The following is a 26,772-nucleotide window of genomic DNA, read 5'->3' on the forward strand; positions in this document are numbered from 1 at the left end:
TCTGCTTTCTTGCCTTCCCCTTCCCCTCTCTTCCCGTCCCTTACATCCCTTTTCCGAGCTGCTTTTAAGTCCTCCCTTTTCCCCTTCTTTTCCCATTCCTTTCCTTTCCCAGTCTTCATTCATGTCCTTTTTCCTCTCTTTTCCCGACCCTTCCCTTTCCCAATCTTCTATCATGTCCTCCTTTTTCCCCTTCTTTTCCCTTACATCCCTTTTTCGTGCTGCTTTCATGTCCCTTTTCCTTTTCTTTTCCCATCCTTTCCCTTTCCCAGTCTTCTTTCATGTCCTCCCTTTTCCCCTTCTTTTCCCGTTCCTTTCCTTTCCCAGTCTTCATTCATGTCCTTTTTCCTTCTTCTTTCGTCCCTTACATACCTTTCCTGATCTGCTTCCCTGCCCTCCTTTTCCCCTTCTTTTCCCATCCTTTCCCTTTCCCAATCTTTTTTTTTTTTTTTTTTTTTTTTTTTTTTACAGCAAAGGAGACAGCTCAAGGGCACAAAAAAGTAAACATCAATAAAAAAAAAAAGCCCGCTACTCGCTGCTCCCAAATCTGCTTTCATGTCCTTCTTTTTCCCCTCTTTGTTGTCCTTTACTTCCCCCCAAACCCTAGCAACCCACTCCCTCCCGTTGTCCTCTCCTCCTCTCCCACTTTCTTTCTCCCCATCAGCTGGGTCCAGATAGGGAGCAGCTGGCTTCAGATGTGCTTGCTCTGGGGAGTTTTTGATGCTCCGAGTGAGGGGAGGGAGGGTGTGGGGCTTGGGGTGTGGAGTAAGGATGTGGATGTTTGCTTATTAAGGGGATAAGTACGTGGGGGTGATGGCTGGTGTGAGGGAGGGAGGGAGGGAGGATGGAAAGGGTGTAGGCTGCTAAGAATACTTCCTCGTTGAGTGTATACATCTTTGAAGCGCCTCACAAACACTCTTGAGAAAGAACACAAGCAAAACAAACAGTCATAATACTATACCTCGCAGCTTTACTAACACCCCGCCGCTGTCTTTAAATTCTTATCATTACAAGCATTTTTTTTCTTATCATTACTTTGTTTTCCTTTAAGTCTTAGGGCAGCATCATTAAACATTTTGTCGCCCCGGTACATACACATTTGACAAGGTTTTCGTAGGTGTTGTGGCCATTTCCAGGGGTAGATTTTTAACCCTTCTGGTAGTGTGACCCTTCTTCCGTACCGTGACGCTAAAGAAACATTCAATATAACCCGACTGATCTCCTTTTTGGCCTTTGAAAATAGTTGATGTGAGAGGCGAAAGCGTCTGACAATACCCACCTTTAAGACTGGCGAGGATGTGGATTAAAGAAAGCGTTGTGGCATTTTTTTGCGTCTGTTTCAAATTTTACTTTAACGAAATGAACTTCAGCAGCTTCCTGTCACTTATTTAACCTATGACTGGGCAAGTAAAGAAGAATAACATCCATGAAACTTCCCACCTTCAACACCACCACAATCATAATCACCACATGGCATCACAATCTCCACCACCACCTCCTTCACCTTTCACTATCACCACCACCACCACCATACTTACATCAGCTTGCAAAGTTTACACACTACCATTAACACTAACCTCCCACCTTTTGCATCCCTCACCCCCACCACCACTACCACCACCACTACTGAAAGAGGGGAGGAAGGAGTGGGGTGCAAGCAGATTAGGGGGCGGTACTTGACCCGAAGAGGTGGTGGTGGTGATGGTGGTGGTGGTGTTGGCAGTTGTGGCGGTGGTGGTGGCAGGTGATGGCCCGTAGCAGTAGTAAAATTAGTGGTTAGGTGTCCCCTTTATCCCCTTGTGTGTTGGGAGGCAAGACACGTACTGTTTGCACTGCTGAGGAAGGCACCGTAAAAGGGCTTGACGGTGCTGTTATATACATTTGTCTATGTCTTAGTCTTATTATTATCATTATTTATCTCACGCTTTTTGATAACGTCTGCCCGTTGTTGCTTTTGTTTCGTAGTTTATCATTCTTTGTTTTTTTATTGTTATCCATCTCTGGTGTTTGGTAGAAAGTGTGTGTTATGGTGTCCACTGTTTTGTAATGTGGTAGAATTTTTCTCTCTCTCTCTCTCTCTCTCTCTCTCTCTCTCTCTCTCTCTCTCTCTCTCTCTCTCTCTCTCTCTCTCTCTCTCTCTCTCTCTCTCTCTCTCTCTCTCTCTCTCTCTCTCTCTCTCTCTCTCTCTCTCTGTAGTGAGACTGTCGTGATGGAGGCGGTGCTGATGAAGATGATGGTGATGATAGTGATGATGATGATGGTGATGCTGATGGAGATGGTGTTGGTGGATATCACAGCGACTCTTTATTTATGTTGGTGTTAATAGTGAATGTGACGGTGAGGTGGTGGATCTCATAGAATAGTGAAAATTCCGCACTGATTCAATATACTCGTGGAGAGGATGGTGACTATGATCCTGGTTGCCGGGGTGACTTGTTGACTTGTTGGGTGCCTGGTTGATTGGGTGAGAGGTTGGTTGACTGGTTGACTGGTTGACTGACTTGCTGGTTGGTGGACTGGTTGACAGATTGGTTGACTGGTTGACTGACTTGCTGGTTGGTGGACTGGTTGACAGATTGGTTGACTGACTTGCTTGTTGGTGGACTGGTTGACAGATTGGTTGACTGGTTGTCTGACTTGCTAGTTGGTTGGTTGGTTGACAAGTTGGTTAGCTGATTGACAGGTTGAATAACTTACTGGTTGTTGACTGGTTGACAGGTTGATTGAATGGTTTACTGGTTGACTGACTACTAGTTGGTGGGCTGGTTAACAGGTTGCTTGACTGGTGGACAGGTTGGTTGAATGACAAAGTCCTTCCTGTCCACTCCTCTATTCTCTTCCTCTTGAGTGGAGCTTAAAGTGGAAGAGTACACACTATCTTCCACTTGCATACTGCTGTTGTTGTTGATACTACTACTACTACTACGACTACTACTACTACTACTACTACTACTACCACGACTACTACTACTAATACTAATACTAATACTACTGAAAAAAGCAAGCATTATATATTTCTCTGTTATTTCATCCCCGAAGTCTTTGGATGTGTGTTCGTAAAATGCAGCCATTGCGACGGTGGAATTTCTTCATATATTTTTGAGATCCCCAGAACAGAACATCATCATATTTTCACGTAATTTTGTGGCCTCCGAACCGGTTTTTTTTCCCTCTCCCTCCCCGAAAAAGATTTAGTGTAATTGCCCACGTGTCTCCCCCATTTCCACACATTTCTATGCTCGCCAACGCGTTTCTTCACAACAGCATATTCGTGTGAGAAAGTAATTGTTATGTAGTGACTGAATGTGTTATGCTGTACATGTTTTTTCGTCTTTCTTTTCTTCGTCCCCAGCACACGTGTTTCATTTTTTCAGCTTTATATGATTTTTGTTTCCTCTCATACATTTCTCCTCTACGATCATATGCATCAAGGCGGAACCCGGCGTCATGCAAATCAAACCAGAGCCGAACAAGCTTATAAGTGGAAAGGAAATAAAAATCGATCAAAAAGAGGAAATGTTTCATGCTTTCGAGTACGCCCTGGGAGTCGAACCTGGGGATATATGGAAGGCAGAGCGATAACAGTTACTTAATACCAGTGGACCAGAGATGAGTTCAGTTATCCTTCGTCTTGGTTTGGCTGTTTCTTTGTTATTTATTAGTTACTGGTTTCCATCTATTCCTTATCTAATCTCTCTCTCTCTCTCTCTCTCTCTCTCTCTCTCTCTCTCTCTCTCTCTCTCTCTCTCTCTCTCTCTCTCTCTCTCTCTCTCTCTCTCTCTCTCTCTCTCTCTCTCTCTGGCAAATATGGAAGCTCGTTTAACTGAATATAATTGAGTGCTTAGGGAAGATCACGTGTGTGTGTGTGTGTGTGTGTGTCGGAAATGGCGCAAATCTCTCCCTCACTCTCTCTCTCCCTCCCTCTTTCTCAATCCCTCTCCTCCTTCCCTACCCAAACATTCTTCTCCCAGCGAATATTCGGAGCAAAACTTTTATATATACCTCCCCTTAGACTTCATTTTTAGCCTACCAATATCACAAAGTTCAGATAAGACCTTCCTCTCAATCCGGTCCGAAGGCTCTCGTTTGCCGTACTTGAGGGAATATTTTTGCTCTCGTCTCCGTCCGTCTTTGGGTGTTTGGTTATTGCGCTTGACACACACTCCCGCGCGGACCCACAACATCGCTCGCCTCGCTCTACTCACTCCGTCTCCGCTGCCAGTCTTTATCAGTAAGTTCTCCTCGGTGCAGTGTGTGTGTGTGTGTGTTGGGGGGGGGAGGGTAGCTGTGTATGGGGTAGGTGGGGGGGGAGATGGTGTGTGTGTGTGTGTGTGTGTGTGTGCTTACTGGCGTGGTGAAAAGGAAGGCTCATAGAAAATAGATTCCGGGCAAAATTCTGGTTATATTTACGTTTGCAGATGAAATTTATTTAAAGAAACGTTCACGGCTTCTTCTCAGTGGAAAATAAGCAAAATAGTTTGTTTGTATTTCATCCACAGCTCTGATTAGAATAAAATAACTTGCATTTTGTAGAGAGAAGAGTTTGCAGTAATAAAAACTTCCTAGTATTTATTTTGATATCTCTTGCCTTTAGTTTACGTCCTTCAGAGTGAAAATAATATGTGTAGATTATAATACGAAGCCTAGAATAAACAATTAAATCCCAGGTAAATATTTATGAGCTTAAGAAAATAAATAAATAAGTAAATAGATAACTAGTGCAGCTTAATGATAAAAATAAACTCCATATACTTATTATAGTTGTTATTCAAAATGTACACACGAAAGCACACTCAGGTATATCATCGCTAGAATTAGTCCTGCCTTCTCTTGACATTTTCCGGTCCTTCTGTTCCTTGTTTGATTGAAGAAAAAAAATTACTGCTCGGGAAGACAAAGCCGAGACTCATCGCCATCTCACCCCAACCATTCCTTTTCACTCCTCTCCATCCCTTCCCTGTCTCTCCCTTCCTCTCCTACTCTATCCCTTTCCTTCCCCTTCTCGTCCCGCTCATCCTGTCACCTTTTGATGCGGGGACAATGAGGGAGGACTATAAGAAGGGGCTGTGAAGGTGGAGAGCGGAGAGGTTGAGAGGGTGGAGAGGGATGGACACAGAGGAAGGGAGGGCGTCTTAGTAGTAGGATCCGAAGTCGAAATCAGTCACTGCCTCGATCCAGTTCATGTAAGGGGGCAGGAGGACGTTGCCTGAGGGGTAGCCAGCCTGCAGGGGAGAGCATAAAAATAAGCGCAATGAAAACAATAATGAAGGGAGTAATATATGAATAGTAATGATGATGAGAATGAGAATGTTGCCAATAATAATAATAATAATAATAATAATAATAATAATAGTAATAAGGAAAGGAGGACAGCAGAATAATGTTAACCGTCACTTATAATTGAGTTCAGAAAGAAAGAGAGAGTAAGAGTACAGGAAGAAACGAGGGTAGAATGGAGGAAGAAAGGAAGGAAGGAGGGAGGGAAGGAGGAAGGGAAAGCAGGAAAGGGAAGAAGAAAGAAAGAGATTTAGATGAGATAATAAGAATAAGAATAATGCCCGGGATGAGGTGAAGTTATCGAATCATCTTAACGCCATACATGTCAATTGAAGTGTCTGGTCCTGAAAGGCGAAAATCAGATTGACAGGCGACTGGAGCAACGAAGGTCTTTCTTACCTAATTGGAAGTGACAGCAATTATTGGAAGCGAACCTGTCAAGGGATATCTGAGGAATCAACAAGAGCAGGCGGTATGGGGAACGAGAAAGTGAAGGAAAGGTTTTAAATACAGATATTGAACACCAGGGGGGAAGGCAATGCAATGGTGAGATGCCTTGAGTGTTAAAGAAATAGATAGAAGAGTTAGGGAGAAAAGAATGTGATAGTTATTTGACAAGGACGGCAGATAAACCTTGCCCACAGGAAAAGGTGTATTATTGGAGAGCGTTTGAGATGGAGATATTGAAAAGCAGTTAGGAAAGGAATGCAATGATGAGGTGTCATGACTGTTTAGTAAAGAGAGAGAACGTTTAGCGAGAAAAGAATGTGATAATGACATGGCAGACGGACAGACGGAGCTTCCATGCAGAAAAAACGGAATATTCGGTGCTGGAAAAAGACGGTGAAGTGTCAGTCCACCAACAGTTTAGGAAGACTCTTACGAACAAACTGCATTACTTGATTCTTTTACTTGCAGCTTCTATATATTTTGTATTCGTTAGTGCACTGATTTTTTTTTTATGGTACTTCGATGCAAAATTCTTCCAGGCTGAAATGTGAACGACCCGCACTTTGAAATACAATAACTTAAAAATAAATAAACAGTGAATACAGTAATGATATTGTTTTGTGTTTGGGCCTGACAGCGGCATGAGAGAACGGTGAATGGACGTAAAGGGTGCACGAAATCCGACAAATGACATCATGAACGGAAGAAGAATTTAATACGTACAGACCCAACACGAGAGCATTTGCGGTGTCTGATAACGTCAAGGCGAAAATACGTTATATCGTTCTGAGATGTGTGAATCGCTTTAGTGCGTCATGTCTCGCTCGCCGTCTGTACGATGTGATGAATGTGTTCTTGAATTTTACCTAATTTACCTAAGACGAACGTTATCAATATCACGATTATTTGTAGCGCTAATGATAATGATAATAATGATGATAATGATAATACTTCTATTGTCCATTGAAGATTATAATGACTTTGACAACAAAACAAAATAATAACACACACACACACACACACACACACACACACACACACACACACACACACACACACACTCACCTGGCACCCGTAGGCAGCACCGAAGGCCAGAATTCCCACCTGAACCCAGCGGCCGTCAGTCATTTTAAGCTGGGCAGGGGAGCCGCTGTCACCCTGGGGGAATGAAGTAGTAGTAGTAGTAGTAGTAGTAGTGAGACGATGTAGACTGTTCTCACACTCAATTAATTTACCTGAATACTTAAGTTAATTATGTCATACCTGTTTTGTCTGCGTCTTTGTGTGGGTGTGGGTGGGTGGGTGGGTGGGTGAGTGGGTGTCATTGTGCTGGGTGGCGCCACATATATTTTTTTTATCGACTAACTTTCCAAGGGGATTTGATTGACGATTCACCAAAGTTAATTAGTTTGACAATGTTTCGTTTGCGTTAATTAAGCTGCGGATAAAAAAAAAAAAAACCCACCTCCCACGTAAAGCTGAAAATGTTTAACCGACTGACGTGATTAGTTTGTGCGGTGATTGAAACAGTTGTTGTGGAAGTAATAGCTTTCTAATTATAGCCACTAACAATGCCTGTGCGGACGCCGGTTTATTTATATTTATTGTTTTTGTTCTTTATTGTTTTATTTTCTCTTATTTTTTTCACTTTTTGTATATTCCAGCATTTCTAAAACCTCTTTCTTTTTCTTCTCCTCCTCACATTTCTCTTCTTCTTTTTGCTTCTTTTCTTTCTGCTCCTTTATTCCTCTTTCCCTTTCTCCTTTTTTATTACTATTCTTCGTCTTTTCTTCCTCTTACTCTTCCTCTTCTTCCTTCCTTTCCTCCTTCCAGCATTTTTAAACCTCTTTCTTTTTCTTCTCCTCCTCACATTCCTCTTTTTCTTTCTGCTTCAAATTTCTACTCCTTGATTCCTCTTTCCCTTTCTCCTTTTTTATTACTATTCTTCGTCTTTTCTTCCTTTTCCTCTTCCTCCTCCTCTTCTTCCTTCCTTTCCTCCTTTCACCATTTCTAAAACCACTTTCTTCCTCCTTCTCCTTCTCCTCTTCCTCTTCCCCTTTCCCTTTCTGCTCCTTTTCTTTATATTCCTCTGTTTCTCTTTTCTTTTCTCCTCCTTTCCATACGTCTTCTTCCTTTTCTTCCTCCTCTTCCTCTTCCTCCTCCTTCTCCTCTTTTTCTTTTTCATTTTGCGTCATTTTCTTCATATTCCTCTATTTCTCTTTTCCATTCTCATCCTTTTCTTTCCATTCGTCTTCTTCCCTTTCTTCCTCCTCTTCCTCTCCTTCCTTTCTAAACCTCTTTCTCTTCCTCCTCTTCTTTCTCTTTTTCATTTTTCTCCTTTTCTTTATATTCCTTTATTTCTCTTTTCCATTTTCATCCTTTTCTTTCCATTCGTCTTCTTACTTTTCTTCCTCCTCCTCCCCTCCTAGTCGGGTCCCTCTGTATTTTAACCCTTTCCTTCCTCTCCTTTTTTCCCGTCATTTGGACTCCTCTGTGTCCCTCAGCGTACCCTCATTTCTCTCCTTTTTATCTCTCCTTTTTATCTCTCCTTGTCTCCTCCACCTCTGTTGACCCTCTTCTCCGGTTCTCTTATTTTTTCTTTCTCATTTTGTCAATATTTTTTATCCCGTTCTCCTTCCTTCTCTTAAGTATTTTCTCCCTTCATCACTTCCTTCCTTCTCTCCTTCCTCCTCTTTCTTATTTTCTCCCCACTTCTCCTTTTTTATCTCTTTCCTCTTTCCTATTATCTCCTTCCTCCTTCCTCTCAGTCTCCTTGTATCTTTCCATCTCTCTAAACTACACGAAATTAGGTTTCTCTCTCTCTCTCTCTCTCTCTCTCTCTCTCTCTCTCTCTCTCTCTCTCTCTCTCTCTCTCTCTCTCTCTCTCTCTCTCTCACACTCTCTCTCTCTCTCTCTCTCTCTCTCTCTCTCTCTCTCTCTCTCTCTCTCTCTCCCTTTGTCTCCCTTTGTCTCCCTTCCTCTATCCACTTTTTTTCTTTCTTTTACCTGTGGTTCTGGAAAGTAGCGTTGTCAGGTATCCAGTTAATTAGCAAAGTTGTGGGAAGGATATATTGGTGTGCCTGTTTTTGCGCGCCATTATTGCCTCGTATGGTCGCAGGTGTTATTGAGGAACGCTGGGAAAAATATAAGTCGTGGTAGTGATATTTCTCATGATTATTGTGTGTGGTCGTGAGGGGGGAGAAGGTGAAGATGGGATGTGTTGTCTGGGTAGTGGATTCTTTCTTTTATATTAAGCTACCCACCTGTTTTTCTCTTTTTCTCTTTCTTCTATGATATTATCCCCTGTTATCTTTCCTTATCTTGTCATTCCTTTCTTTCCCTTTCCCTTCACTTTCTTTCCTTTTCAACCCCCTCCCTTTCCTTTCCTACACTTCACTTCTCTTCCCCTCACTTTCCTTCCTTTCCCTTATCTTCCCTTCCCTTCCATTCTCATCCCTTCCCTTCTATTCCCTTACCTTTCCTTTCTATTCCCTTCCCTTCCCTTTCCTTCCTTTCCATCCTTTCCTTTCAATCCATTCCCTCCTCTTTCCGTCCCCTCCCTTCCCTTTGTTTCCCATTTCTTTCCTCTACTGTTAACCTTGTCTTCCTCCTCTTTTCCTCACTTTCATCCCTACACCTCCCTCTTAAACCCTTCCTCGTTACCTCCCTCCCAGCCCTCATAAAACTCCCCCTGCGCCTCATCCCTTCACCTTCTCCCTTAACCCACCCAATGCCTCCCTCTCAAACCCTGCCTCTCTATCTCCCTCTTTGTCCTTTTCACTCACCCTGCACGGCCCGCTGCCACCTTCACCAGAGGAGCACATCATGGAGTCTCTCACGAGGTCGCCGTAGTAATCACGACACACGGAGTTGTCCAGAATCTCCACAGTCACCCCTCGAAGCTGTTGGGCCGGAGTGTCATCTGCGCAGGGAGGAGAGTGGAGGAGTGTGTGGTTGTGTGGGTGGGAAGGGTGGTTAGAGGAATGGTATAGTGTGAAACGGGGACTATTTAAACGTCGTATATATATTCACTATCAATAACGTGGGTGATATTTTGACCCGTTTTTTCAAGGCATAGTTAGTTGATGTTGTTGATTTTTTATACCACTTTTTAGGACTGACTTTGTAATATGTCAACACTTCTAACTAGCCCCGCACCAAAAGGGGAATTAAAAAGCCAAACTAGCCACAGAACTATTAATAAATGCTAATACGACGTTTAAAAAATCTGTCGAAAGAGTGTATGTGCTTGTAAATTCATGGATAGTGAGGTTAGGTGGGGTTGGGTTTACAGGAGCTGCCTTGTACACTACCGGCCTCTTGCAGACTCCTTGGTCGGTATTATAAGATACTTTCGCTTCTCACATCAGCTATTTCTAAAGGTCAAAGAGGGGATCACTCGGGTTCTAATGAGTGTTTCTTTAGGTTCATTGTACAGACGAAGGGCTAGACTACCACCAGGGTCATAAAACTACTCCTGGAAATGCCCAAACTCCTACGAAAGCCTTGTCAAATATGTGAACTTGGGCGACGAAATGCTTAGTAATACGACCCAACTTATGTTCTTGTGTTCTTATGCTCTTATTTTCTTACTGGAATGGGTTGAAAGTAGGGAAAGGAACGTGACTAGGAGTGTTTTGTCCGTGGAATTAAGTGTATGAAGTTGGATTCTATGTATATGGTTATTGTGCATGGTTGAGTATCCCTTACACACACAGGTATATAACCCCGTCAGTAGGCTCTCTAGCACACATATTCACCGTCATCAATGGTGCCCCAGCCGTAGACAGACACGTTCCTCCCATTCAGAGTATCATGTAGTACTTGGAGATCCGGCTCAGTGGCTTCCTCTTGCCGCAGCCACCCCGAAGACTCTGAAGGGGTGACAACGTGAGGTTAAACATCGTGAGGTATAGAGAAGGCTGAACGATAGGGAAGGAGAGACAGAGTAAAGGTAAAGTTGGCATACGGTATAACTGCGCATGGTCTTAGTGCTCATCTCCGTCACGTTAAAGAAGATAAAGAACAGGAAATATATGAGAGGGTATGAAGGCGTAGAAATTAGTTTTGTAGGATAGTAGATGAATGTAATGAAGAAGGGAAAGTTGCAGGAATGTGGAGCAGGAAAGATTAAGTAAAGGTAAAGTTAGAGGCATATGCTATAGCTATGCGTGGCCTCGGTGCCCATCTCCGTCACAGTCAAGTAGAAAAAGAACAGGAAATATAAGGGAGATTAAGAAGAAGTAGAAATAAGTTTTGTGGGATAGTAAATGTATGTAATGAAGAAGTATATATAAACAGATCGAGGAAAAAAATAACGAAGAGAGGAAGATAGATTTAGGAGGAGTAGAAATGACTTTGTGAGATAATAAATGAATTAGATGAAGAAGGATATAGAAATAGGTTTAGAAAAGGAAAGAAAACGGAGAGAGTGAAAGAATTATTGCAATGCTAATGAAGGAGGAGAAACACAAGGATTAAAAAGGAAAGGGAGAGTTTTTGACCCACTCTCCTTAATCAACTAACTTTCCGTATTTCTTTTCCAATGTTGCCAAATAAGAGGAGGGAAAAATAGAAAACTAATTATGAAGAAAATGGGAAACGTAGAAAGATAAAACGAAGAAAATGGGTGACGAACGCTATAAGATAATGATAATAGCTGTAATGATGATGATAATGATGATGATGATGATGATGAGGAGGAGGAGGAGTAAGATAGTGGTGATGGTGATGATAACAGTCTTTATGCCATTAATGCTACATAGTGACGGTGGTGGTAATGATGATGGTGACTGCAATGGTGATGATGGTGGTAATGAAGATGGTAATGATGGTGATAGTTAAGCTGAAAGTCCTAGAAGCGCCTCCTTACCACTTTCCCTTTTCTTGCGGCGCGCAGAAGCAGTGGTCGTGGGGATGGTGGTGGTGGTGGTGTCCTGTGGGGTAACATCAGGCAGGAGTTGTTCCAGGATCTCGTAGTCTCTGGGCGGCAGGCAGATGGGCGCCACGTATCCTGCGAAAAGGAGGAGGAGGAGAAAGAGGAGGAGGAGGAGGAGGAGGAGGAGGAGGAGGAGGAGGGATAGGGGAATGCAGAAAAGTAAAATATGGAAAGGGTAAAGGTGTGTGTGTGTGTGTGTGTGTGTGTGTGTGTGTGTGTGTGTGTGTGTGTGTGTGTGTGTGTGTGTGTGTGTGTGTGTGTGTGCCACCTTTGTTGTTGCGGAGTGTCAGATTCAATTTCGACGTGTAGTGTTTTATTCTCTCTCTCTCTCTCTCTCTCTCTCTCTCTCTCTCTCTCTCTCTCTCTCTCTCTCTCTCTCTCTCTCTCTCTCTCTCTCTCTCTCTCTCTCTCTCTCTCTCTCTCTCTCTCTCTCTCTCTCTCTCTCTCTCTCTCTCTCTCTCTCTCTCTCTCTCTCTCTCTCTCTCTCTCTCTCTCTCTCTCTCTCTCTCTCTCTCTCTCTCTCTCTCTCTCTCGTATCGTAAAATGTTATCACACTTATCTTTGTAAATAACACAGCTGTAATGACTCAGTTACATCAGCAAGCTGCTATTTTTTCATCTCTCTCTCTCTCTCTCTCTCTCTCTCTCTCTCTCTCTCTCTCTCTCTCTCTCTCTCTCTCTCTCTCTCTCTCTCTCTCTCTCTCTCTCTCTCTCTCTCTCTCTCTCTCTCTCTCTCTCTCTCTCTCTCTCTCTCTCTCTCTCTCTCTCTCTCTCTCTCTCTCTCTCTCTCTCTCTCTCTCTCTCTCTCTCTCTCTCTTTTCCCCTTGGTATTCTTTTCCGTTGGTGTTTTCACTTTTATCCTTTTCCTTTATTTCGTTTCTTCCTCGTTCATTCTTTTTCTGTGCTATACATCTTTATTCTTTTCCTTCCCCCTGTGATTCCTTTCAATATTTCTTTCCATCATTTTTTTCCCCCTTTTTCTCTTCCTCCTCCTCGTTATTTTGTTTCTCTCCTTTCTTTACAGTCCGTAGTCTGACCCAGCTATATTTGTTTTTCTCTAATATTTTCTTTTTTTTATTCTTTCTATTTATTAAGTTTCTCCTTCAATGAATAATACATCTAAATATCGTCACCCTAATGTCTAATATAAATAATGTTGGTGGTGGTGTACTTGTTGCGGTTGTTGTTGTCGTTGTTAGGGGGGCATTCTTCTCTTCCTCTTTTTTCTCTTTCTTTGTCTTTGTCTTTGTCTTTGTCTTCTTCTTCTTCTTCTTCTTCTTCTTCTAATGAGGCTTCTTTCGTATGTGTGAGGGGGGGAACGGTGTGTGGGGGGGGAGCTATTGTAGTCTATGTTGGCGTAGATTAAATTTATAAAAGGTTGTTTTACTTGGTATAAAAAATTAGCTTCTATACTCACAAAAGCAGCTTACGTGTGCCGCGATATTATGTAGTCGTGACAGTAGTAGTGGTAGTAAAAGTAGTAGGAGCAGCAGTAGAAGTAATAGTAGCAACAGTAGTAGCAATGGTAACGCACACACACAGACACACCATATATTCACTACACCAAAAGACACTCCCATCCACCTCTCTTCTTCAACACAGCCTCCCTCCAAAAACTCACTATTGAAGGCCATCTCTTGGGGCAGGAAGGCAAGGGCAAGGTCACTGCTGAGGGGTGTGGGCGTGTTGAAGTCCGGGTGGATGTACACTTCCCCCACCAGGAAGAACTTCTGCGAGGGCGTGAGGGTGTAGAGGTTGTGGTCCCCGAGTAAGACACCGAGCTTCTCCACCGGGACGCTAGAGGGAGGAGAAAGAAGGGGAAGGATGGAGGAGGGAAAAAAAGGGTTAGTAAAGGAAGTTGAGGGAAGACAGCATAAAGGAAATGAAAAGGAAAGGATAGAGTAAGGAGGAGGGACACTTCATCTATTTTTAAAGGTCAAAAGAGGGGGTCAGTTGGGTTCTAGTGAGTGTTTCTTCAGGTTCACGGTACAGAAGAAGACTCACACTAGCACCAGGGTCATAAAACTACCCCTGGAAATGCCCACAACTCCTATGAAAGCCTTGTCAAATATGTGTTCTTGGGCGGCGATATGTCTGTAATATGACCTACATGTTTACATTCTCAAATTTAGAATAGATGTCGTGGTCTTGTGGAGGAAAAGATAAGGGGGCGTATTGTAAAACATTTCGTTGCCCAGGGACACATATTTGGCAAGGCTTTCGTAGGAGTTGTGGGCATTTCCAAGAGTAGTTTTATGACCCTGGTGGTAGTTTGACCCTTCTTCTGTACCATAAACCTGAAGAAATACTCATTAGAACCCGACTGACCCCCATTTGACCTTTACAAATAGCTGATGTATAATACTGACCAAGATGTCAAGTTTCTGTGTGTACTTGAAGATAAGGCTGCGATCAAAAAGGACACAGAAGGATACGACAATAGAAGTTATGGTCTTGTAAGGGAAAGAAAAGTGTTTGAAATTTCTTTGTGTACGTGGAGAGAAGGTTGCTATCAAAGAGGACATAGAAGTGTACGATAATAGAAGTTTTGGTCTTGTAAGGGAAAGAAAAGTGTTTGAAGTTTCTTTGTGTACGTGGAGAGAAGGTTGCGATCAAAAAGGACAAAGAAGGATACGGAAATAAATATTTTGGTCTAGTGTTTACATGGAAAGAAAGCCGCAATCAAAGAGGGCATAGAATTCTGGACAAAGAGTCAGGACACAGAAACAGCTTTAGCTTTGATATATACAAGGGAGAGAGATGTGAGGGAGACGGAGGGATAGGGATGGAATGCAGAGGGTAAGGAGAGGAAAAGAGGTAAAGAGAGGTAGGAAAGAAAAGGGGAATGGAGGGAAATTGAGGGAAGTGACAGGGATGGGAGGGAAACAAAGGGGAGGGAGAGGCAGTGGAGGGAGACGAAGGGAAGGGAGAGATGGGAGAGGGATACAGAGGAGAAAGAGAGGAAAAGTAAAGAGAGGTAGGAAAGAAAAAGAGAATGGAGTGAGACTGAGGGAAGGGAGGAAGATGGGAGGCAGACGAAGGGAGGGAGAGAGAAAGGAGGTAGACGGAGGGAAGGGAGAGGGATGGAAGGGAGACGAAATGGAGGGAGAGGGAAAGAAGGAGCGAGGCAGAGGGAATGGAGGGAAACTGAGGAAAGAGAGAGGGAACGGAGGTCTTTGATAAACGAAAACAACAACAAAACAAAAACAGGGAGCGCTTATTTAAGAAAACAAACAAGCGGCAAAGGACAAGAAAAAGAATGAATACAAGAAGAAAAAAATGTACGCAGGCTGGGCAACACACACACACACACACACACACACCTGGCGACGCAGTGGGCCCCGGTCAGCACCCAACGCGGACTAATGACGGTGCCGCCGCAGATGTTACAGTAGTGCTGCTCCTCCTTCCCACACACCTTCAGCACGGCCACCTGCGCGGGAGGAGGAGGAGGAGGAGGAGGAGGAGAAAACGAAGGAAAAATAAAGTTGAATGCAGGAGAGTGAAATAAGAAATAGCAAAAAGGATTAAAAGGAAATGTTAGAAAAGGAAAAGGAAAAGAAAACGGTAGGAAGAGAAAAGGCATGGATACAAAATGATAATGAGTAGATAAAAATGAAAGTATGCAGGAGAGAGAGAAAAAAAACAGTAGGAGGAGGAGCAAGAAGAGAAAGAGGAGAAAGAAGGGGAAGGATGAAGAAGGGCAAAAAGGGTTAGATAAGGGAGTTGAGGGAAGACCGCATAGAGGGAAAGAAAAGGAAAGGATAGAGAAAGGAGGAGGGACACAATTTCTTTAGCATAATTCACTATATGTTTACATTCTCAAATTTACATCCTCATTGCCTTAAATTTTTCTTCTCGCCTGATTTACGTCCATATTACATTCTCTCTCTCTCTCTCTCTCTCTCTCTCCCTCTCTCTCTCTCTCTCTCTCTCTCTCTCTCTCTCTCTCTCACTCGCTATTTTTCTTTTTATCGTCCTCTTTCGCTCGTAAAAATCAATTATACTACTACAACATCAACAACTACTAATACTAATACTAATACTAATACTAATACTAATACTTACCATCCACGGGAACTCGTGCTTCTTCACCAGCTGGCCCCCCACCACCCTTGCCGCCGCCGCCGACTCCCCCGACACCCCGCACTTGCCAGCCCACCCGTCGCTGAGAGAGAAAAAATGGATGTCAAGTAATATTTCAAGCCATACTCAAGTATTTTGAGACTTGTTTTCGGTTACCTTTTCACCCTATTGAGTTGGTGTGCTCGTAATTAGATAGTATCGAGTTCCTTATATAGAGATGTCAAAGTTTGTGAGAGAGTGTTATATATTTCAAGGTAGACAGGAGTACCTATTTTGAGTTTTCAAGCGTCTAGGAATGACTTAGGTTGTGTTTGAAGCTTCCAATAACCATAATTACTAGAGGAGAAGATTGTGAATGGTAGTGAAAAAAGAAACATATAACTTCTCCACCATTCGTTCTTGATAAAGCGAATTAAAAAGGTGATGTATGATGTTTTCCAGGGCATTTGTTTGATATTCTTTGTGTGACCGAACTCAGGATATTTCTCAGCACATGCATGTAGATTCACGCAACATAAGAACGCACCCGATTCTCAAAAAACGGAAGCATTACACAGCTTTCCTCCACATCAAAGGTCCATAATATGATGTTTTCCAGGGCATTTGTTTGATATTCTTTGTGTGACCGAACTCGGGACCTTTCTCAGCACATACATGTAGATTCACGCAACATAAGAACGCTCCCGATTCTCAAAAAAACGGAAGCATTACACAGTTTTTCCTCCACATCAAAGAAGACAGCTCTGAGGCAAAGCAAAAGTAGGTCGAAAAAGATGCGCCCTAACACACTATGAATATACATCCAGTTCTTGAAAATTTGAAAGCATTACGCACTTCTTCTATACATCAAAGGAGGCAACTCTTAGGCACCAAAACAAAAATAGATGAAAGAAAAAAAACTCTTCACTGCTACTGGAAAGAGGATAGTGGTCTAAAAAGGTTAAAAAAAAAATTCTGGGAGATTTGAATAGACGATAAAATAAATAAAATGAAACCCCACTGTGCGCTGTAAAGACCATAGAAAAGAGTTAAGCGGACATAAGAAACCCCATAAAAAAGGATTGCATCATTTCTGGGAGGCGTGTATAAGCGATGAAATAAATAATAAAAATCCACTTTTCACTGTTCCGTAAAAGAGGATTGAAGCCCCAAAAAGGAGGATCCAATGCTTTCTGGGAGGCTTGTATAATAGATGGGAGACGACATAATAGATAATAAAGTCTACCATGCACATAGAAGGGTCCGATTCCTTCTGGGAGGCGTGGATAAAAGATGAAATAGATAATAAGACCTCTCTATGCACTACGCCTGTGAAGAGAATTGAAGCCTACAAAGGAGGATTCAATTATCTCTTTAAGGCGTGTATAAGCGATTAAATTCTCTTACTTTCCAGGGCCGGTGCAGAGGACGGTGTGGTGTTCCTCGGTGGTGTTGGTGATGACGGCGGGGACAGCTCCTAAGGGGGGGGGGGTTAGGTTAGGTTAGGTTAGGTTAGGTCAGGTTAGGTTAAGTCAGGTCAGGTTAGGTTAGGTTAGGTTAGGTTAGGTCAGGTCAGGTCAGGTTAGGTTAGGCTAGGTTAGGTTAGTTCAGGTCAGGTCAGGTCAGGTCAGGTTAGGTTAGGTTAGGTTAGGTTAGGTTAGGTTAGGTTAGGTCAGGTTTGGTTAGGTTAGGTTAGGTTAGGTCAGGTTAGGTTAGGCTAGGTTAGGTTAGGTTAGGTCAGGTTAGGTTAGGTTAGGTCAGGTTAGGTTAGGTTAGGTCAGGTTAGGTTAGGTTAGGTCAGGTTAGGTTAGGCTAGGTCAGGTTAGGTTAGGTCAGGTTAGGTTAGGTCAGGTTAGGTTAGGTTAGGTTAGGTCAGGTTAGGTTAGGTTAGGTTAGGTCAGGTTAGGTTAGGCTAGGTTAGGTTAGGTTAGGTCAGGTTAGGTTAGGTCAGGTTAGGTTAGGTTAGGTTAGGTTAGGTTAGGTTAGGTCAGGTTAGGTTAGGTTAGGTCAGGTTAGGTTAGGTTAGGTTAGGTTAGGTTAGGTTAGGTCAGGTTAGGTTAGGTTAGGTTAGGTCAGGTTAGGTTAGGCTAGGTTAGGTTAGGTCAGGTTAGGTTAGGTTAGGTTAGGTCAGGTTAGGTTAGGTTAGGTTAGGTCAGGTTAGGTTAGGTTAGGTCAGGTTAGGTTAGGTTAGGTTAGGTTAGGTTAGTTTAGGTTAGGCTAGGTTAGGTTAGGTTAGGTTAGGTTAGGTCAGGTTAGGTTAGGTCAGGTCAGGTTAGGTCAGGTCAGGTCAGGTCAGGTCAGTTCAGGTCAGGTCAGATCAGGTTAGGTTATGGCTCCAGGTCATTTCTGCTCTGCCACACAGTCCCAACACCTATTTTTTCCTCTCATATGTTACCTATAGCTTACATATGAGAGGAAGAGATAGGTGTTGGGACTGTGTGGCAGAGCAGAGGGGAGGAAAGGACCCTCCCCTCCCCCTTCCCCTTCCGTTTCTTCTACTTCACTTCTCATTTCCTCTTTAACAAGCTCCCTACTTATCACCCACATCCTCTTTCCCCTTCCCTTCCTTCTTTGTAAAAAAAAAAAAACATCCTCCTATCTGTCACCCCCTCCCCCTCCCCCTTTTCTTTTCTTCTACTTCATTTCTCATTTCCTCTTTAGCAAGCTCCCTACTTATCACCCCCATCCACTTTCCCCTTTCTTTCCTTCCTTGTAAAAAAAAAAAAAATCCCCCTACCTGTCATTCCCTTCCCCTTCCCTTTCTTCTACTTCACTTCTCATTTCCTCTTTAACAAGCTCCCTACTTATCACCCCCATCCACTTTCCCCTTCCCTTCCTTCCTCGTCGATTTCTATATCACATCATTAACCATCACCCTACCTGTCATCCCCTCCACTTTCCCCTTCCCTTTCTTTCCCATCACTTTCTATTCTATTTCTTTAACTAGCGCCCTACCTATCATCCCCTCCACTTTCCCCTTCCCTTTCCTCCTCATCACTTTCTATTTCCCTCATCAACCACCACCATGCCTATCTCCGCACACCGTCCCCTTTCCTTTCTTTCTACCCACTTTCTACTCCCCTTTCCTCACCTCCCCTTCTGTCTCCTTACCTGTTCCGTCCGGGTTCATGGCTCTGTACCTGCAGGTGAAGCCTCTATACCTGTACGAGTTGTCAGCATGGAAGACCAGCGTTAGGTTGGAGGTGGAGGTGAAGAGGGAGAGGGCCTTGTCGCCACAGTACCTGAGAGAAGGGAGGGAGGGAAATGTAAGGTGAAGGAGGAGAGAAAGGATAGTGAGGGAGAGAGGAGTAGAGGGTCTTTTTGCCATAGTACCTCTTTTTTATAGCGAGGGAGACAGCTCAAGGGTAAAAAAAAAAAAAAAAAAAAAGACCTCTAGACGCTGCTCCGACAGAAGAAAACAGAACGAGAGGCCAGAAGAGAGATCAATTCCGGGTGGAGAGGTCTCTTGAGAGGGAAAGGGAGGGGAAGGAGAAGTAAGGGGAGGGAGGAAAGAAGGGGTAGAGAAGGAGAGAAGTGAGAGATGAGGCGAGGTAGGAGAGATAGAACAGTTAGAGGAGTCAGCGGTAGAAGAGAAGGGATGGTGAGAGAGTGGAAGGAGTTGTAAGGTTAAGGAGGAGAGAGGAATAAGTGAGAGACGGAGAGAGAGAAGTAAGAGGTGGGGTAAGAGAGAGAGAGAGAGAGAGAGAGAGAGAGAGAGAGAGAGAGAGAGAGAGAGAGAGAGAGAGAGAGAGAGAAAAGGTAGTGACGGAGGAGTGAGAGGTGAGGAACAGGCGAAGAGGGAAAACAAAAATAACAAAGAAAAAAAGAGAAAAAAAACAAAAGTATAAAGGGCAAAATATAACCATCATCATCTCTCTTACTTGGTCACGCCCTCGCCCTCCACCTGTCCGTCCTGGCTAATCAACAGGTAATCGTTCTCGCAATTCCTGTCGCCCGGCTGGATGGAGAAATCGTTGCAGTCCAGGGCGATGGTGTACTGTGACGGCAGCTGTGACGTGGGTTAGGTTAGGTTAGGTTAGGTCAGGTCAGGTCAGGTTAGGTCAGGTTAGGTTAGGTTAGGTTAGATTAGGTTAGGTTAGATTAGGTTAGGTTAGGTCAGGTCAGGTCAGGTTAGGTTAGGTTAGGTTAGGTTAGGTTAGGTTAGGTTAGATTAGGTCAGGCTAGGTTAGGTTAGGTCAGGTTAGGTTAGGTTAGGTTAGGTTAGGTTAAATTAGGTTAGGTTAGATTAGCTTAGGTTAGGTTAGGTTAGATTAGGTAAGTTTAGTAAAATTAGGTACTTATGGCGTGGGGTGGGCGGTTCTGGGACTGATTTCCTTGATATAATATGAAATTTATCGTACAGTGAGTGCTTATTACTTCATGAAAATGATTTAAGAATAAAGGGAAAGTATGCAAAGAAAAAAAGGAAAACGGGTAGCGAGAAGTCTGAGAGAGCAGAAATTATTAAAAAAAAGAGAGAAAAGAGAGGGTAGAAAGGGTATGATAAAAAAAACTAAATGAAGGGGTAGGCAAAAGGGGGAATGGGCAGAAAGTGAAGAAAGGAGTGAAACAAAGGAAGTAAGATTAAAAGGGTGAGGGATCCATGAATTAGGAAAGTAACAGTAAAATGTATTGAATGATTATGAAACTACTTGACTGGTAAAATAAGGGGAAAAATGACGCGATGGAAAATAAAATGGGTTGTGTAAGACCGAGAAACTTGAAAAAGGGAAAATAGCAGCAACAGACGATCGCCGAGAATTAGAAATACAAATAACAGCGAAAAGAATTGGAACAAGGCAGAAACACACACACACACACACACACACACACACACACACACACACACACACACACACACACTCCCCCTTCACACTCACCGAGATCTGATAGCTGCACAGGGCGTTGTTGGGGTAGTTGAACGGAAAGTCTGGAGATGTTATGAGTCCGGTCAAATCCGTGAAGACCCGACCACACTCCCGCCCTGTGTTAGAAATAGTTATAGTAGTGGTAGAAGTAGTAGGAGGAGGAGAAAGAGCAGGAGGAAGTAGAAGAGTAGACGAATAAATAGGAAAAAATATAAAAGTCTAATATATAAGAAAATGAGGTGATCCTGGTTTATGAATTCTATGCTAGGCTCAGATTCAAAGGCGAACTAATCTTGTCTCTATGTGCAATGATATATTAATTTTATTCACTGCTCTTTCCTATTTTATTTTTTTTCCCATTTTTAATCCAGTTCCCCCTCCTCCTTCTCTTCCTCCTCCGTCCTTGAGATCTTTCTGCTTTTCTTTAAGTTTGCATTCTTCCTCTTTTTCTCCTCCTATTCCGGATTGTCATTCATCTTCTTTATTTTTCCAACTTTTTTTTACGTTATTTTCGACCACCCCCCATTCCATTTATTTACCATTTTTTCGCTTTCTCCCACATCATATAGCTTTTTAAATAACGAAACAGTACAGCAAACTCTCTCCACTGATATTCAAACCCTCTCTTGCCTCTTGCCTTATTGAGTGGCTACAGACTTCCCGCGTACATCCTCTTAATTATCTCTCTCTCCTCGTTTCGTTAGATCCCTGTTTTGTTCTTTTTCGCCCAGACGATGAAGACCTATTTTTCGTTAGATTTCTTCTCAGAACAGAACAGTGAGGAAAACATGTTACCCAACTTGCAAAAAAAAAAAAAAAAAAAAAGATATTTTTCTCCTAGCTGTTTTTCTCCTCTCCTACCCTGGTGTGCTCGTCATTACCTGTCTATGCTCATTGCTCGCCATACCTTTCGCCTTATCAAGTGGCTACAGATTTCCCGCGTACTTCCTCCTCATTATTTCTTTCTCCCTCGTTTCGTTTGATCCCTGTTTTTTTCTTCTTTGCCCAGACGGGGAAGACATATTTTTCGCTAGATTTCTTCTCCCGATAAGCAACACCGCTCTACCCTTAGCCCACGTGATTCTCTTCAGGAACTGGAGATTATAATTACGTGTCATGATGAAGAGGTTTGAAACACGTCAAAATGTCATAAATAGATAAGTCTGTTTATAATTGGGTCATATAAGTACTCGTCTTATTACAACCTCCGTTCCTTTATCGATTATATTAGCTTCATTAAACCAGTATTAAACCAGCCACCTCTTTGGATTCTTTTTAGGAGCAGCGAGTAGCGGGCTTTTTTTATTATTGCTTCCTTTTTTGTGCCCTTGAACTGTCTCCTTTGTTGTAAAAAAAAAAAAAAAATGTGTGCATCCGTGACTTTACTCTGGAGATTACAGGATACTGCCCACGTCCTACTCGAGCAGACATTGAACTCCTTTGTGGCCTTTGGGAGTATTTGCTATGAGACCCAAAAGCATCTGAGAATACGAGCGAAAAATGTCTCACCGTCCTCGTCGCTGCTCCCCGTCCCATGTCGCAGCTGCAGCGGTCTAACGTCCATCTTCTGGCCATCCTGCAGCACCTCCAGCCCCGCCTCGTCTCGCCGCACCGTCGGGAATCTGAAGCACAGTTAAAGATGCTCCTGACATACAAATCGGCATCACGCCCACCTCAGATCAGCCCTCAGTACGCTGTGACATTAAAGTGATCGTCGGTGGCAAAGCGAAAATTAATGTATATACCATGACCCAACTTTCTGCTCTCCAAGACGCCCATGATATGTCAAAATTGTCTTCAAAGTATTTAAAAGATCGCGTCAATGGTAAAGCGAAAATATATGTTTATAGTATGACCCAATGTTTTACTCTCCGAGAAGTCCATGGTATTTGAAAACTGTAAAAGCAAATGAAAAGATACAGTATTATTTTGTGTTTCATAATTGTAAGATCAGCGTTAGCAGTACAGGAAAAACCACAACACTCAAGTTCCCTCGTTACGCCCTTTCTATATTTTTTTTAGCAGTATTTCCTACACTTCATACTTTGTAAACACATTTCACTCACTTACAGAAAGAACGTGCCCTAAACTGTCATACCGTCTTCATTAATTCAATTTTTCAGTATGGCACGCATGTCATCCCCAAGACTCATAAACAGTACAGAGCCGAATGAACCGACCGAGACCGTAGCGTTGTGTTGGTCTTGGTGAGTGCGCGTCCCGTTGTTTATCTCGTTAACTCATCTTTTGGGGGCCTGGACTCGTTTCTTGCTTCGTGTGTGCACAGGCAAGTGATTCAGAGGAGCAAACGGCACCCAGACAAGAAAAAAGTGAAAGGATACACAACGCGCGGAGTAAAATGAGAGCATCCTTGACCCCTAGTTCTCTTCTGGCAAACTGAGCTCGTTCCTCTCGTGTGTGTAGACGTGAATCAATAAGTGAAATGACCACTTGGCAAAGTTTAGAGAGAGTTTAGAGAGCAAGGAGTATCCAGGATGCAGCCTAATCAAGGACAACCAAAGAAACGAAGCAAAAACGAAGGGACGAAATCTAAGCTGTTTCTGATGGGCTTAACACACGACTGAAGTGAAGTGGGTGACGTGGATACATGAGTAAGGCAAGGGGCGAGGCGTGAGTGATCTGGTGTGGCTTACTAAGGGTGGTATTCTTAGACGCTCCCTCCTCTCACAATAAATATTTCCAAATGCCACAAAGGTTATCAGAAAGGTTCCCACGAGTGTTTTTTCACGTCCATGGTACAGGAGCTTTGTCATATTACCACCAGGGTCATAAATCTACCCATGGAAATACCCACAACCCCTACGAAAGCCTTATCAAATGTGGGTGTGTGAGCCCTGAAACGTTTAAGAATATGGCCCTTAGTTCAACGTGTCACCTCCAGGGCAGCAACGACCGGTAAGTGCTTGTTATAGTTCTCAATATCTGTCCTTTACATTGTCCCCACTAATGATAGGACACACACCTCCCTAAGATCATTTGCACAGTTGTTAAGGTTACTTGATACCGGAGCATTAAAGGTATGAAACTAAAACAGGCAACCCTTAGGACAGCTATGTATATATTATTAGTCAACGCAACCAGCTAGCCTTACGTAGTTACATGTAGTCTTGTGAATTTCAATTATGGTACATTAAAGCAAGCATAATAGACTAGGACAGCATTTACAAGAACATAAAAGATACGTAATGTTCATATAAAAATAGTCCTAGAGAATATGCGTCACCAAAACGATACATCACCGTCTTTCTTTACCTCTTCACTATTGTCAATCACCGGAGAGTAACATTTCACCATCCTCTTCCTCGCTTGTTTTCAGGGTAGCCAACACACAACAGCTCCCCGTCTTCGGCATCACGCGACCGCAACTTAACACCAAACCGAATTATCTCACTATCATTATCATCATCGGTTTCAGTGAATTATCAGAACACGATAGCTTACCACAGTGTTCGTATGTGTGTGTGTGTGGGGGGGTTTTGGGGGGATGGGGTAGGAGTGGGACAAGCCCGGTTTGCTCCATTTGTGTATGCATTTTAGTTGTTGTTGTTGTTGCTGTTGCTGTTGCTGTTGTTGTTGCATGCATACGTGTTTTCATCTGTATTAAGTTATATATTTGTTTATTTATATATTTGCACACGTCGACTACTTTACGTTTTCCACTATTTTCCACATTTTCACGACCTACCTGTTCCTCGTTCTCACCTGAAGTCATGGAGGACGTTGAGGACTGTGGGGCGTCGGAAGGCGGAACGAAACCTCATCTTGGAGTCCTCTGCCTTCTCGCCCTCTTCACTTTCCATCCTGTTTATTTCCGTGTCAATCAAAGGTTCTTTCTCTGTGTGTTTCTCTGGTTCTACTTCTCTTTCGTTTCTTCTCTGTTCCGTTGCATCTTCCTTCTTTTCCTTTTCTTCTTCATCTTCCTGTAGTGCCATGCCTATTTCCATTATCACTAGAGTTTCGTTTTCATCTTCCCGTTCTTCCGCAGGCCTCCGTCCCCTCTCGCCCTCTTCTTCCCTTTCTTCTATTCCCATCTCCCCTTCACTATTATCATCTAGGACTCCTTTCTTTAGCTTTTCATCATCCAGTTCATAATTTTCCATCCCCTCCATCATCATCTCCTCCTCCTCATCATCATCATCATCTTCCCTCTCTTCGTCCCCTTCCTCTCTCAAGACATTCCGTAAGAGGGAGTCGCGAAGGGCCCTTAGAAGTTTAGGAGATAAAGCGGAATCAAGTGGAATTGTAGCCTTTGAGGAGTAGAAAAGGGAAGGACTCGAGGAAAGGGGTCTGATTGGAATCTTCCCCTCGCTCATTCCATCCGTCTCCTTCCCCTTGTCCATCTCCTCCTTCCCCTTGCTCATTCCCTCCTTCTCCTTGCTGTTATCCTTCATCCTCTCCCTGTCGCTCATTACGTTGTCACGAAGGCGCGTCATCTGTTAGGGAGAGCGAGAAGGAAAGATGAGAGAGAGAGAGAGAGAGAGAGAGAGAGAGAGAGAGAGAGAGAGAGATTTGTTTGATTTTTTTTTAAGTTTGTGAGAAAATAAATCCTGAAATAGACGTCGTTGCAATATGAGATTCTCTAGTTTATTTTTGTTAAGAGTTTTTATACCGTTCTTCTAGACATCATTTTAGGAAATATAGATAAACAGCAAGATGTGTTATATTCAAGTATTTCTTGTTAAATTTGTAAACTTAATGTTTCTGCGTCATAACCACTCGCAGCTTTCATTATTATTATATTTTCTAAAAAGAATATAAAGTAATTTTGTTTGCTCTGTTTATTTTATAAATGACTCGCTAAAAGCTATTTCCCTGATCCAGTTTTCATGCTCATGTGTTATTTATAGCAATTTTATTAGATGAGTATGATTTTTTAATGGCAAGTTGGATTTTTTTATAACGTTTGTAACATTATACGTTTTCCCACATTTTCATCATATATATAGATCGAGAGAGAGAGAGAGAGAGAGAGAGAGAGAGAGAGAGAGAGAGAGAGAGAGAGAGAGAGAGAGAGAGAGAGAGAGAGAGAGAGAGAGAGAGAGAGAGAGAGAGAGAGAGAGAGAGAGAGAGAGAGAGAGAGAGAGAGAGAGATTTTCTTCTTTTTCCTCTTCCTTGAAATCGTTGTCATAGTTTTCCGTCGTGTGTTGTTACGTGTTCCATTTCAAATAAAATGAAATTTCTTTTCCTTCCCCCGCCCACTCCCTGACCAGCCGCCCGGCTCGTGACTCAGGGCGGCTCGCAGAGATTATTGTTAGCCAGTGACACTCGCCCCCTCCAGGAAAAAAAAAAAAAAACGCTTTGCCTCATTCGTTCTGAATACTAACATGGCGATGAGGATGATGAGGATGATGATGTTAAGAAAAACTAGTACTACTACTGCTGCTACTACTACTAATAATAATAATGATAATAATGATAATAATAATAATAATAATAATAATAATAATAATAATAATAATAATAATAATAATAATAATAAATACTCACCCCCAGCGATTCCCTCAAGTCACGGTCTCGTTGAAGGGCACGGAGGGAGGAGCTGGAGGCCGAGGGAAGGAGGAAAAGGAGGAGGCAAAGGAGCGGGAACACGAGGAGGAGGCGGGGGCGGGCGGGGGCGGGACGGGCGGCCATGCTTGGAAATACTCGCGGCCACGAACTCGCAGCCACCACTCCGCCGCCCCGCCTAGCCGTCAGCCTATTTATACCACTTCCCCTTTGCCTCCCCGCAGTTGTGAGGGTAATTGACGCAGGTGTCTCGTTCTCTCCCACCCCGGAAGGAAGGGCGGCTCGCGTTTACCTGTTGACCATTTATCGTTAAACATATTTTTTTTACGATATAAGGAGATTCAAGAAGGTTTATGCCAAAATAGATAGATAGATTAGGAGTAGCGGGCTTTTTTTATTGTTTCCTTTTTTTGTGCCCTTGAGCTGTCTCCTTTGTTGTAAAAAAAAAATTAATAGATAGATATAAGGCTCCCGATATTCTGCTCTCCCTATGAAAACAAGTTGCAAAAATAGTGGTTTAGAGGTGTTTTGTTAATGGTCTACCTCAGTTTGCGGAGACATAAGTTATCTTTTGTAGAGGCATGTTTTCTTTAGTGGGGAACCGTGCCATCTTCCGGTTCACCAATTCATTTAAACTAGTAATCATAGCTAG

General features: G+C 43.0%; 1 protein-coding gene and 1 long non-coding RNA gene across 2 annotated transcripts in view; one reads left to right on the plus strand and one right to left on the minus strand.

Moving 5' to 3' along the window:
* The window catches only part of LOC126993497 (uncharacterized), a 68,046-nt gene that overhangs the window by 13,925 nt on the left and 27,349 nt on the right, over positions 1-26,772 (plus strand). The gene's annotated exons all lie outside the window — the stretch shown is intronic.
* LOC126993494 (ovochymase-1-like) lies at positions 4,748-26,228 on the minus strand. The gene is made up of 15 exons (XM_050852636.1): positions 26,103-26,228; positions 24,318-25,048; positions 22,104-22,216; positions 20,607-20,710; positions 19,608-19,735; positions 18,838-18,968; positions 17,134-17,203; positions 15,730-15,829; positions 14,985-15,094; positions 13,283-13,458; positions 11,597-11,737; positions 10,485-10,598; positions 9,510-9,646; positions 6,790-6,882; positions 4,748-5,219 (listed from the first exon to the last, which is right to left on the minus strand). The coding sequence occupies exons 2-15, from the start codon at positions 25,046-25,048 to the stop codon at positions 5,130-5,132; spliced, it is 2,238 nt and encodes a 745-aa protein (XP_050708593.1). The 5' UTR covers positions 26,103-26,228; the 3' UTR covers positions 4,748-5,129.

Source organism: Eriocheir sinensis, unplaced genomic scaffold (assembly GCF_024679095.1).
Source record: "Eriocheir sinensis breed Jianghai 21 unplaced genomic scaffold, ASM2467909v1 Scaffold621, whole genome shotgun sequence".
Taxonomy (NCBI): domain Eukaryota; kingdom Metazoa; phylum Arthropoda; class Malacostraca; order Decapoda; family Varunidae; genus Eriocheir; species Eriocheir sinensis.